Raw genomic sequence first — 14,324 nt, forward strand, 5'->3', positions numbered from 1 at the left:
CAGTGACTTCCATAGTTACTCTAATAAAATCTGCTATTTCATTGCCCAAACATTTCCAGTAAATGGAATTTTGCCTCTACCACAAAGAGGCCAAGGTTTAACTAGAGAAAGAGAGATAAATATATAAAGTTAGGTAGAAAGCATAACCTCTGCTTAAATGTTAGGAAATTTCCTAACTGGGGACTCAGAGTAAATGCAGCTGATCATACAATTCCCATCTATAAGAACTCAATACCCCCCACCCCACCAAAAAAACAAACAAACAAAAAACTTAAAGTCAAAGAAGAAGGAACCACGTGTACTTAGCGACCATTATATTACACCCCAATCCCCAGGCTTAAAATTTGCTGATCTTCATATTAGGGTGTGATATCCAATAAAAAGGAATTTTCTCTACTTCCTCATCCTGCTCTAAATCTTTGTTGGTTAATGCAATGTATGGCTAAATATGATGCTAAGCAGAAATCCACCACTTTCCTAGCATAGGACTCTGAAAGGGGGAGCAGATGTTATCCAAAGGCCATTTTCTCACCTGTCTCCTTGATAGCTAGAAAAGAGACAGTATTCTGAAAAACTTAACCCTTTTCTCTCTGGGACTCTACACTGGGGCTCCCATCCCCTGACTGATGAATGTTTCATCAGTCTTACTACATCTAAGCATCTCTAACCATACTTCATTTGACTCTCTGGCCATATTCTTGCTAGCTTCCCTGCCACCTCAAAAGCACACTTACATACTTAAACATTTTTTAAAAGACATAAAATAGGGGCAGCTAGATGGTGCAGTGGATAGAGCACCGGCCGTGGATTCAGGAAGACCTGAGTTCAAATCCGGCCTCAGACACTTGACACTTAGTAGCTGTGTGACCCTGGGAAAGCCACTTAACCCCCATTGCCCCGCAAAAAGAAATAATAATAAAACAAAAAGACCTAAAATAAGAGGAAAATTGCATATTCAATTACATTATCCTGCAAGAGCTTTAATCGAGACAGTTTTTAAATTGGACACTCAGTTGGATAGACAAATCTTTCCTCATTTGTATATTATGTTTCCTTTGGATATGAGAAGCATAGTGATTGAATGTAATCCAACCCTGAGGACATTCTTGGAGTTATCTATCAGTGCCTTACTTCCCAAGGCCCTCTGAGAAGGAGCCAGGCAGTGACCAGATATGATGTTTCTGGTCTAGCTCACTTCGGGGGCTCTGGGTGAGAAATGGACTCCCTCTGGTGAAGCAAAGGGGAGGCTACCAGGTCAGTGCCCCGTTACATTTAATCTTGTTCTCTGATGGGCTCATAATAAAAAATATGAAATGATTTGGTCTGCTTCACTTTCATTCCTTCTGGCCGTGGAGTTTCTTCAACTGAGAAAAGACTTACCTCAAAATCAATAACAGCAGGATTATCCTTTAACGACCTCCCCCAGGAAAGATATGTCTCAGCTGTCCAGCTGTTGGAAAGGCCAGAGTTTGGTCCAAGAATCCCACCGCGCACGCGTGATATAATATCCCTAACACCCATGCCTTTCAAAGACTCATCTATGATGACATGAAAAACAGAGTTTAGTTCACTCAATGTGAATTGTATTCAATTAAAAAAATTCATTAAGTGCCCATGTCTGCAAAGCACTCTGCTGGGAGTTAAAGGAAATTAAAGAAAACATAGGCCCCCACCCTCATGGAACTTAGAGTCTCATAGTAGGGCAATCTGAATAGAAATAATTATATACAAAATGGAATGTGATGAATGCTTTAATGGTATGGAGAAAATGCCATTGTAAGCCCAAAGAGAGAAAAGGGGTTGTGTAGTGAAAACTCACTCACTCATTCATTCATTCTATCTTTTAAAAAAAATTGTGAACCTCCTACTGTGTGCAGAGAATTATGCTCTGAGGAAAGATTCAAAGTTCAGATAAGACACTCATGCTGCTATAACCAATATGTCAGTTGTGTTGGGTAGATGAATTAAATGGGTTTGTGATAAAGGGGTAATAACACACAATCTATAGCTGTTGTGCTTGGAACTTTCCAATATTTTGATTTGGACAATGGAGGAATCCCATCGAGGCATTCCCCTGATCTCTGCTCAGATAGAACCTATCTCTGAGACATCTGACTGGATCCAAAAGGAAATTCTCCACACATCAACTAAACCATATCAACAAATAGGCAAAATGCAATAGAGAGGGGCAGCTAGGTGGTGCAGTGGATAAAGCACTGGCCCCCGATTCAGGAGGACCTGAGTTCAAATCTGACCTCTGACACTTGACACTTACTAGCTGTGTGACCCTGGGCAAGTCACTTAACCCCAATTGCCTCAGTCCCCCCAAAAAAATGCAATAGAAAAAGGGATTGATCTAGGGTTGCTCTAATCTCCAAGTAGGATGTAAGAACTTAGTTCTACAATGGCCAAATGAAGCAGTTCATGTAGAAATCACTGGCTTGGAAATGCTTATTTTCTTAGAATCTAGCACAGGGCCTGATATATGGTAGACAATATGTTTGTTAATTGACTGGTGAATGCAAAGCTGACTTACATCCAGAACCCTACAGACTGCAAGCCCAGGTGGGCATAAAGCTCAGGACTTAGAGTCAGGAGTGCATGAGGTCAAATCCAGCCTCAGACAATTATCAGCTGTGTAAGCCTGTGTAAGGACTTCTATCAGCCTTAGTTTTTTCATCTGTAAAATGGGGATAATAACCATATCTTTCTTCTTAGAAGGGCTTAAATGAGATAACATATGAAAAGCACTTTATAAACCTTAGAGAGTTCTATAAATGCCTGCTATTGTTACCATTAATATTAGGAACCCCAGCTAAGGACTGGGGAGATCCCAGCCTAAATACAAGGATTCCCACCTTACCATGTATAAGCAGTATCTATTCCATGTTATTTGAGTTTTCTGATGCTATATGAAAGGACTGTGGCCTTATGTTGACATGTGTGTGGAATTTCCACTGTGGTCCTACAGAGTTTCTTTTGTTGGTGACTATGAAGGTGACAAGTTCACTATCCTCTGGCCTAGCTCTGCTCCTGACTCTGCAGACTTCACCATTGTTCAGGAGACTTCTCACCTGGGAAGAACCCTTTCCCTCTATGGCCCCTTTCTCCAAATGGCCAGTTCCTCCTGGAACATTCATTTCAAGGAAGGTTTGGCATATAGAAGAGAGGCTTGGTTTTCTTGTCCCCAGAAGGTAGAATTAGGAGCAGTTGGTGGGAGTTACAGAGAGGCTGAACCAAGATTGATTCAAGTTTCATCATGACACCATGTTCTTGAAGGCTAAGGCATCAGACCTGAGCTCTGGCATTCCATCCTAAACTGGAAAGGCAGTTAGGGATCCAGTGCTGGGCTGTGTACTTGTGATGCCTGAAGCAGTCCAGGAAAGATAGGAGGTGAGGAGGTGGGATTTATACCCAAATTAGCTTTGGGATGATTTAGTTTTTGATTAGGCATAGTTCTTGAAAACTATCTACTAAATAAGTTAAGGAGTCATGATCTGTTTCTGGAGAAGTTTGACTCATCTTGATGGAATTTATTGCTTAGGAAATATCAAGCGTGGCTTCAGAGTCTGGGTTGATTTAAATCAATTGAACTCTTGAAATTGGATCTAAACTGAATCAATCATCTGGTGATGCATTTTAATTATTTAGTGCCTCACCTTGTAAAGTTGTTGACCACAATGCTATCCCTCCTCCTGCCTCACCCTCCAAAGAACCTATTTCAGTCATCAGATTCTTGAGGAACAAAAGGGGGGAATGTGGTAAAAAGTTTTAACAGTTGGTTAGATAATGGAGAGACGCCAGTTTTTCTTAGGACCACCCTTTTGGGGAGGAGACCAACAGCATGAGCTATACACACCAGTCCGCCTGTGACGCAGGCCAGATTGCCTGCTGAGCACTCGACTTCCAGGGTGCGAGCTTAAAAGGCAAGGAGAGAACGGAAGTGGGGGCTTTTTTCCTGCTCCGCTGGTCTCCTGGCTACGCTGCACAAACAGACGGGGACTGGAGTTTGACTCGGCCCGGCTCTCGGTTAACAGCACACACTTGACTCGGTCTCTCGCCCCAATGGTGGCCTTCCGCTTTTGGTGAGTTTTATACAGAATATAGACTAAGCCTAGACTTAAGATGATTTGTATTGTATTTCTACTTTCCTATCCTTCTAATCAACATCACCTTGTGACTACCATACAATAAAAACTCTATCTAGAAAACCAGAAGCTTCTTCCATTTACTAGTCTGGGAGATAAATTAAGGGAAAGGTTAAGTAGGGTAGATTTATGATCTAATATCCAATTTATATCTCACAAGATAGAATGAGCAAGAGAAGCTGGGGAAGCTCCATTAGTAGTAATCTTAAGTTTAAATTCAAATATAATTTATTAAGTGGCCACTATCTTCAGAGCATTATGCTGGGCACTGAGGGATATACAAAAATTTCAATGATTCATAATCCCTGCCCTCTCAATCCTTTTCAGAGGGTAAGGGTCCACCACTATAGCTTAATACTTAAAAGATCTATAGATAGCACCAAGTAGATACTTCATAAATGCTCATTAGTGAGTGATCTATACTTTCATTGGCTTGGCTACTTTCTTTTGACCCACATAACAATCAGCACATTGACTTAGTAATTTAGCTTCAAGGATTTTTGTAGTCAAATAATTCTTCACCCTTCCAGCAGTCTGGCGATAATGGACATTAGATGTAGATTCATAGATGTTTATGAATGTAGAGTTGTCAAGAACTTTGTAATTGAGTAGATAGGAGAATGAAAGGAAAAGGAAGCCTCAAATCTTTGAGTACCATAGTCTAAAAAAGGGATATTGATAAACTGGAGAGCATGAAGAGGAGTGGGGCTTGGTTAGTGAGGGGACTCAGGCTCAGGCCATCTGAAGTAATGTTGAAGAAACTGGAAACATTAAGCCTAGGGAAGGGAAGACCTACATTATAGGGTCCCAAAAGCTGTCTCAAGAGGCAAGTTATGGTTGAACAAACATGAGCTATGGAGTCAGAAGACCTGGGTTTAGTTTCTAACTGCCACTCATTAGCCACATGACCTTGGACAAATCACTTCCCCTTTCATTATTTTACTCAGTCGTAAAATGAGAAGCTTAGAACTGACTCCTCTGAGAACCCTTTCAGCTTTAGATCTATGATCCTAACATCCTGCATATTCAAATCATTGTCATGAAGAAGGATTTGGTTTACTCTGCTTGGTTTCAGGGGTTAGAACTAGGAGCAAGGGTGGACATTGCCAAGAAGTGGATGTGAAACTAATAAAAAGGAGAAAATTAGTTGAAATTACAGTGCTCCAAAAGCACAATGGACTGCTTTGGAGAGGCCTGAGCTCCCTCTCCCTGGCTGTCTTCAAAGTCTGGCTCACCACTTGTTGGATGTGTTTATTGAAGGAATTCTTGTATAGATGTGAAGTGGACCAGATGCACTTGGAGGTCTCTTTTAATGCTGAGACTCTGATTCTGGAAATTCAGAGGTAATGGATGATGTGGAAAATTGGTGCTCATAGTTAAGTGATTAAGACATGTGCAAGGGACTTACCAAAGGATCCAGCTCCATCTTTCTTACACTTTGCGCCCATCAATTGACCTTGAACAATCTTATATTGGATGCCCAGGGATGCTCCAAAACAGGAACTTATAGCTTCATCGGTAACCTCTAGAAAAAGGAAAAAAAAAGCTTGTTTGGAAAGGAAAAAGGGAAGGAAAGGGGTAGGGACAGAGAGACAGACAGAGACAGAGGAAGAGGAAGGAGGAAGGTTGAAGAGGAGAGCTTATCCAGCATGAATGAGTCATATTACTTAGAAACAAAGGAAACTGTGGAAAACATGAAATTCAGGGGCAGTTAGGTGGCACAGTGGATAGAGCACCGACCTTGGATTCAGGAAGACCTGAGTTCAAATCCGGCATCAGACACTTGACACTTTCTAGCTGTGTGACCCTGGGCAAGTCACTTAACCCCAATTGCCTCACGAAAGAAAGAAAGAAAGAAAGAAAGAAAGAAAGAAAGAAAGAAAGAAAGAAAGAAAGAAAGAAAGAAAGAAAGGAAAAGGAAAACATGGAATTCATGTCAAGGACAACCAAGCCCAATTCATGAGCTTCCTTGGCAACTGTATTCTCACTACACTATACACTAGATGGACCTGCTACCTTCAAGGACACTACCATCCTCCCAGGCCCAGGGACTCAAAACCTCAGTGTCAGCTCCTCTCCTTCACTTTTTCCTTATAGCATATCTTTTGATAAATCTTCTCTCCTCTCGACCAGCCATAACCCTAGACTGAGTTCTCACCACCTCTTTCCTGGACTCTTAAAATAGCTTTTTTTTCTTTTTTTACTTTAAACTTAAACATCAAACAAAATTGTCATTTTCACATTTATAGTAGAATAAAAAAAAAGAGAAAGATTGGTGAGGAATCTATCTCCATTATATGTAGCTCACTTTAAAAGTGTTTATGAAATTCAACATGTAACATTCAAAACTTCTGATTATGGGTGTTTTCTTCTATAATTTGTTTTCTTTTTTACAAAATTAAAGTTTGCATTCAAAAAGGTATTAATGGCCTTCTTATTTTTTCTTTTGACTACCCATAGCAACTCCTCCCTGAACCCCCCTTTTAAAAAAACAAAAAAGGAAAAATTATTTAAACAAATACATATGGTCAAGAAAAACAAATTCCCAAATTGGCTGTGTCTGATAAGATATGTTTCATTCTGCATCTTGAGAACATTATCTCTGTCAGGAAGTGGGTAGGCAATAGCTTTTTAATGGGTTTTCCTGTTTCAAGTTACCTCCCACTCCAATCTATTCTTCACTCAGCTGCCAAAGTGATCTATCAAAAATATACCTCTAGGGGCAATTTGGTGGTGCAGTAGATAAAGCACCAGTCCTGGAGTCAGGAGGACCTCAGTTCAAATTCAGCCTCAAACACTTGGTACTTACTAGCTGTGTGACTCTGAGAAAGTCACTTAACCCCAATTGCCTCACTAAAAAAAAAAAATACATCTGACCAAGACATGTTCCTACTCAATAAATTCAAGTAGTTCATTATTACCTCCAGGAATAAAAAAAAACCTTCACAAATTGTCCTCCTTGTTTTCCATTCTCTTTATGCTTTGCTTTCCTCCGCAATTCTATAATATAACTATATTAGATGTTCCTTGAACACCATATTCCATCTCCTGACTCCATACCTGTTGACCTCCAAGACCAGGAACTCTTCTTCCTCACCTCTGGCTCCTACCTTCACTGGGTTCCTTCAAGACTTATATGAAGCCACACCTCTTACAGGAGACCATTCCTGGTTCCACTTTCCCTAAATATTAATTTATATCTACTAGGTATATACTTTATATGCACATAGTTATTTATCTGTTGTTTCCCCCATTTTACTGTAAGTGTTGTGAGGGTAGGGATTCTGTTTATGCCTTTTTAAAAAATCTCTACACTTAGTAAATGCTTGTTGAGTAACTGACTGATCCAATATGGCAGCCCTCATATTCTTTTACCAACATGTTTTAATTACTTTCCAGAATGGTTTTTCACAGGACTCAAAACTATGGTATATGGGAACCAGTTGTATGAATTAGGGAGATTTGAGATTTGAGTTTCATTCAGGCTAGAGAGCAGGAATTGCAACAGCCAATGGAAATTGAGAGTCAGTGTTGTATAGTGGAAAGTCCTGGCTGCAGAGTTAGGAAAACCTGGATCTACATCCCATATGAGATACTTACAATCTGTGTGACTCCTAGATTGTGAGAACTGGAAAGTATTGTGAATTTCACTAAGCCCAACCATCTCATTTAGTAGAAGAGAAAACTGGAGCGCAAAGAAATGAAATGACTTACCCAAAGTTACCCAACTAGGCTGTGCCATAACCAGGAATAGAATCTAGGTCTTCTTGCTCCAAGTCCAAGTAGTAGTGGTATAGTAGTGGTGTAGCAGAAACAGCTTTGAATTTAGTGTCAGCCCAAGATCTGACCACTTACTACTTGTATGACTTTGAGGGAGCCCCATTCCCCTTTCTGGGCCTTAGTTTCTACATTTCTAACAAGGGGGGGGGTAGAATCATGGAGTGTTAGACCTTAAAAGGACATTAGAGCTGATGGCGGAGGAAAGGCAGTGAGCTCCCGAACTCATGACATGATCACTCCAAAAAACATCCAAATAAGGTCATAGGAAAATGCCCGGAGCAGCAAAACTCGCAGAAGAATGTGCTGAAATCATCTTCTAACCAAGAATGGCTTGGAAGGTCAGAAGGAGGGAGCTGCTGTGCTGATACAGGAGTCGGGCCCAATCCCACAGTCACCCTGACACAGATCCAGTCTCAGGAAGTCCTCACCAGAGAAGGAGACCCCCAGAGCCTCTGAATCAGCTGAAGCACCAGTGTCATCTGGAACTAAGCTCACAGTCTGGTGAGTGGGCTGAGCTCTGGGCAGGGGAAAGACTACAGGGGTCTATACTGGTGCTAAGGCAGAACTTGGATTTTACATCCCTACTGAGAACCAGGTGCTAAGCATGAGTAGATGTGGCCCAGGTGGGGGAGAGGCATAGGCTCGTCAGAACTAACAATCACAACACACAAAGCTGGTTGATTGGCAAGTCGGTCTGGGGTCATCTTGGAGCAGGAAACAGGCCAGGCAAGGGAAGAACCTAATTCTCCTTAAATCATACAACCTGGGACTTCTTAAGTTTGGGATACTGCAGCCTAGAAGCAGTGCCCCACTTTAAGGAGCTAAAAGTCTAGTAAAAGAAAGGCAAGATGAGCCGACAGAGAAAGGTGAGGACCATAGAAAGTTTCTTCAGTAACAAGAAAGACCAAGGGGCACCCTCAGAGGAAGATGTCAACATCAGGGCCCCTATATCTAAAGCTTCCAAGAAAAATACGAATTGGTCTCAGGTCATAGAGGTGCTCAAAAAGGACTTTGAAGATAAAATTAGAGAGGTAGAGGAAAAAATGGAAAGAAAAATGAGGGTAATGCAGCAAAGACATGAGAAAAAAGTCAACATCTTGAAAAGTCAAATGGAAAAGGAGGTACAAAAGCTCTCTGATGAAAATAATTGCCTAAGAATTAGGATTGAACAAATGGAAGCCAGTGACTTTATGAGAAACCAAGACACAATAAAGCAAATCCAAATGAATAAAAAAATAGAGGGCAATGTGAAATATCTTCTGGGAAAAACTGCCGACCTGGAAAATAGGCCCAGGAGAGATAATTTGAAAATTATTAGTCTGCCTGAAAACCATGATCAAGGAAAGAGCTTAGACACCATCTTCCAAGATACTCTCAGGGAAAATTGCCCTGAAATTATAGAAGAAGAAGCTAAAATAGAAATTGAAAGAATCCACTGATCACCTCCAGAAAGAGATCCCATAAAGAAAGCTCCTAGGAATATTATACCCAAATTCCAGAGCTCTCAGGTCAAGGAAAAAATATTGCAAGCTGCCAAAAAGAAAGAATTCAAGTGCTGCGGAGCCCCAGTCAGCATAGCACAAGATCTGGCAGCTTCTACATTAAAGGACCAGAGGGCATGGAATATGATATTCCAACGGGCAAAGGAAATGGGATTACAACCAAGAATCACCTACCCAGCAAAACTCATCATTATCTTTCAGCAGAAAAAATGGGACTTTAATGAAAAAGAAGACTTTCAGATATTTGTGATGAAAAGACCTGAACTGAATGGCAAATTTGACTTTCAAATACAAGACCCTAGAGAATCATAAAAAAAAAAATTGGAGCTGGGGGACATACCTGGGGTCGTACAGTGGGCAACTGTCTTGTGTCTGAGGCCAGGTTTTGACTGGGATCCCCCTGGGTCCAGGGGTGATGATTTGTCCACTGTGTTGCTTAGCTGGATGATAACATCTTTAGGGTTAAATTGAGGAGTGAAGTGAATTCATTGGGGGAGGGGGAAGGGCAGAAGCAAAATCCATGATATTTGAAAGTGACAGGAAAAGGCTTATGGAGTTGGGGAAGAGATGGGAGAGGAGCAGGGCAGTAAATTAATTTTACACTCATCAGAAAAGGCTCAAACATCTTAAACTCATCAGATCTGCCTCTAGGGGGGACTAATAGACACACCCAACTGGGTGGAGTAATCTATTTAATCTGGGCAGTAAATGAGCCTAATACTCATTAAAATTGGCTCAAAGACTTCAATCTCATTAGAATTGGCTCAAGGAGGGACTAATGTATACACTCAATTGGGTAGAGTAATCTCTCTAACCCTGCAGGAAAATAGGAGGGAAAGGGGATAAAGAGAGAGGGGCAAAAGGAGGAAGGGCAGAGTGGGGGAGGGGACAGACAGAAGCAAATCCCTTTTGAAGAGTGATAGGATGAAAGAAGATGAATAATAGAATAAATATCATGGGAAGGGAATAGGATGGAAGGGAAACAGTTAACAATAGTAATCATGAAAAAGAGAAAAGGGGGAAAAATTGTACAAAAATATTTATAGCAACTCTTGGTGGAGGCTAAGAATTGAGAATCAAGGGAATGTCCATCAGTTGAGGAATGATGGAAAAAGCTGTGTTATATGATTGTAGTGGAATGGACTTGTGCTACATGAAATGACAAACAGGATGATCCCTGAAAAACCTTGAAAGACTAATGAACATCAATGTATGGTGAAGTGAGCAGAGCTGAGAGGACATTGGGCGTAGTGACAGCAGTATTGTTCAGTGAGTAATTGTGAATGACTTAGCTACTCTCAGCAGTACTATGATCCAGTACAATCCCAAGGAACTAATAAGGAAGCATACTATGCACTGCTATAGAAAGAACTGATAAAAAGGACACTTGTGGATTGTATATATATAACCTGATTGTGATCTTGTGGAGGGGGAAGGAAAGGGAGGGAGGGAGGGAGAAAAAGTTGGAACTCTAAATCTTATGAAAATGAATGTTGAAAACTACCCTTACATGTAAATGGAAAATGAAATAAATGTTTGTTGAGAAAAAAAAAAAAAGGACATTAGAGGGGTGGCTAGGTGGTACAGTGGATAGAGCACCGGCCCTGGAATCAGGAGTACCTGAGTTCAAATCCAGTCTCAGACACTTGACACTTACTAGCTGTGTGACCTTGGGCAAGTCATTTAATCCCAATTGCCTCACTAAAAAAAAAAAAAAAAGACATTAGAGATCATCTGTCTCCTTTGTTCCATGTTAAGGGCTAAAATTCTAGCTAAACTGTCTAAAATATCTAATGAGTGGTCGCCAATAAATTATAAGCTTTAGCAAGAGTTAGACTTTTAAGCATTTATTAAGGAGAATAAGAATTTGGTAAAGAGAGAGAGAAAGGCCTAGATTCCTATCTATTAAAGGGAGAGCACATTTCTAGCTCCGCTCTCCACCCGAGTCCAGAGGAAAGAGCGCGAGACTGAGCGCCAGTCTCTTCCTTCCTCCTCCCACTAGCCCGCGTCACTTCCTGATGCCAAAGAAAAGACTACTGGTCTTGCCCTCAAAGACCTTCCCTTCATGGGCAGAACTCTTCTACAGTAAGTATCCAGCAGGTGGCGTCATTCCAATCGTTACATCCATGAATTCTTACACATTGTAAACTCCTTGATAGGAAGGTTCTTTGTATCCCCAGCAACATGTCATAGTATCTGATACATAGTTAATGTTTAATAAATGCTTCCTGGATGGCATGATGAAAGTTCTTATTGTTTAGTTGTCTTCAGTTGTGTCTGACTCTCTATGACCCCTTTTGAAGTTTTCTTGGCAAAGATACTGGAGTGGTTGGCCATTTCCTTCTCCAGCTCATTTTACAGATGAGGAAACTAAGGCAAAGTTAAGTGACTTGCTTAGGATCAATCACACAGCTAAGAAGTGTCCAAGACTGGATTTGAACTCAGGTCTTCCTGACTCCAAGCCCAGCACTCTATCTACTGTACTACCTAGCTATTCCTTGACAAAAATACTTTAAAATATTATCTCATTTCCACCTTAATTAATTTATCAACAAGCATTGATTAAGCACCTATGCTGGAAATGGTGATAAAAAGACAAAGGTGAGAAAACTCCTGTCCTTCTCCCTTCCACTAGAGTAAAACATATTCTTAGATAAGTAAATATAGGATATAGACTAAATGAGTACAAAGTGATCTGAAGAGTCCCTAACAACTCTTAGAATCGAGAAAGGCCTCTTGGAAAGGATATTTCAGGTAAGTCTTGAAGGGGTTCCAAGAAGTGGAGACAAGGAGAGCATTATAGTCATGGGGAACAACTTAAATACAAAGGCCTGGAGGTGGGAGATGGGATGTCATGTACAGAGAACAACAAGCAGTACAGTTTGACATGAGCATAGAAGTGCATCATTGGAGAGAACTGTGCAATCAGGCTCGACAGATAATCTGGAGCCAAACTATGAAGGGTTTGAGATGTCAAACAGAGGAGTTTGTATTTTACCCTAAAGTCAATGTGGGGTTAGGGTTGGGGGATGGACAAAAACTCAATATTTAAAAAGATCAGCAGCTAGGTGGCACCATAGTGCATAAGATCACCAGGCCTGGAGTCAGGAAGACTCATTTTCCTGAATTCAAATTCATCCTCAGACACTTACTAGTTCTGTAAGTCACTTAACCCTGTTTGCCTCAGTTTCCTCATTTGTAAAATGAACTGAAGAAGGAAATGGAAAACCACTCCATTATCTTTGGCAAGAAAGACCTAGATATGATCATGGAGAGCCAGACTTCATTGAAGAACATGGAGGGCACACTTGAAGTGGGAGAAAATGCATTCAGGAAAACCAATGAGGAATTGATTGTAATAGCCAAGGCAAGACCTAATGAGGGCCTATGCTAGCCTATTTGTGGTGTGACTAGAGAGAAGATATTGAGGAAATGGAATTGACAAGCATAGACACCTAAATGGATGGGTGAATAAAAGTTAAGAAGAGAGGATGACCCCTAGCTTTTGGACCTGAATGACTTGAAAAAAAGTTGTGCCCTAGAAAGAAACAGGAAAGGTAAGAGAAGGTGTGGCTCTAGGGGAAAAATGAGTTTAGGATATTTATGGGATATCTAGGTAGAGATGTCTAGCAGGAACCTTGATATTCAGGAATGGAACTTAAGACAGAGAAGAGGGACTGATGTGCAGATGTGTTTCCCATTGCCTCACAATGAAATACAAACTCCCATGTTTGTTATTCAATGCCTTTACTGTGTGGCTCTAACTTACCTTTCTGTTGTTGTTCACCAGGAGAGTGATGTATTGATTTGCAAATGAATTGGATTTAAGTGACAAAGGGCTGTGCAAAGTCACCAGCCTCACTCTCTTCTCAAGAATCATCAGAGTCCAGGGGCAAGACATAGTTCAATGTGACTGGAAATAGCCCTGGATGCAGTGGGAGACCATGGCCTTTTTGAGCTAAATTCTTTCCCTATCTTTTGAGAATAATTGCAAATCACTCCTCCTTACGAAGTCTACACTCCCAGACAGTGACTTGCTTGCCATTTCTAGAATACATGTCCCATCGTCAGCCTCAGTCCAGGCTGTCCCCATGCCTGGAATTCTCTCCTCACCTCTGTCTTTTGGAACCCCTAGCTTCTTTCAAATTTCAGTTCAATTCCCACCTGCTTTCCTGATTCCCTGAGATGCCAGTGACACCACCCCCCCACCCCCATCACAGTGTATTTTCCATGTACCTCATATTTATTTATCTATAAAAATGTTATCTCTCCCTAGTAGAATGTAAGCTCAATGAGGATAATTTAAAAGTCCTATCTGACTGTCATGTTTCTATCCCTAGTTCTAGTTGTTCAGTTATTTTTCAGTCATGTCTGACTCTTTGGGATCCCGTTTGGGGCTTTCTTGACAAAGATACTGAGATGGCTTGTCATTTCCTTCACCAGCTCATTTTATAGATGAGGAAACTGAGGCCAATGAGGTTAAGTAACTTTCCCAGGGTCATATAGCTAGTAAGTGTCTGAGTCCAGATTTGAACTCAGGTGTTCCTGACTCTAGGTTCAGCACTTTATCCATTGAGCTATGTAGCTGCTCCACTTTTCTCAGTGCCTGGTACTTAATAAACACTTAATAAATGCTAGTCAGTTGGTTGGGAGACATATGCATAAAGATAATAGTTGAATCAATGGTACTTGGAGAGACCAACAGGATTGTAGAGACAAGTTCTTTCAGATATTGTTATTCCCATTTTATAAATGAGGAAACTATACAGAAAGGGGATGTCACATAACCAGTCTCATAACTAAAAAGGACAGGACCGAGATCCAAATGCCTCTCTCTTCTCTCCTAACTGCAAGTCTAGCTGTTGTTTCCACCACACTTCCCCCTTGGGGGAGT

At 40.9% G+C, this 14,324-nt stretch overlaps 1 protein-coding gene across 4 annotated transcripts in view; it reads right to left on the minus strand.

Annotated features, from left to right (window-relative positions):
- C8A (complement C8 alpha chain) overlaps window positions 1–14,324 on the minus strand; it is a 106,263-nt gene that overhangs the window by 21,337 nt on the left and 70,602 nt on the right. For all 4 annotated transcript variants that reach the window (XM_044005271.1, XM_044005273.1, XM_044005272.1 and 1 more), the window contains 2 exons: window positions 5,557–5,673; window positions 1,381–1,538 (listed from right to left, as the gene is read on the minus strand). In XM_044005271.1, coding sequence (XP_043861206.1) covers window positions 1,381–1,538; window positions 5,557–5,673 — 275 coding nt within the window. The remainder of the gene's footprint in view (window positions 1–1,380; window positions 1,539–5,556; window positions 5,674–14,324) is intronic.

This window comes from Dromiciops gliroides, chromosome 4, assembly GCF_019393635.1.
Source record: "Dromiciops gliroides isolate mDroGli1 chromosome 4, mDroGli1.pri, whole genome shotgun sequence".
Taxonomy (NCBI): domain Eukaryota; kingdom Metazoa; phylum Chordata; class Mammalia; order Microbiotheria; family Microbiotheriidae; genus Dromiciops; species Dromiciops gliroides.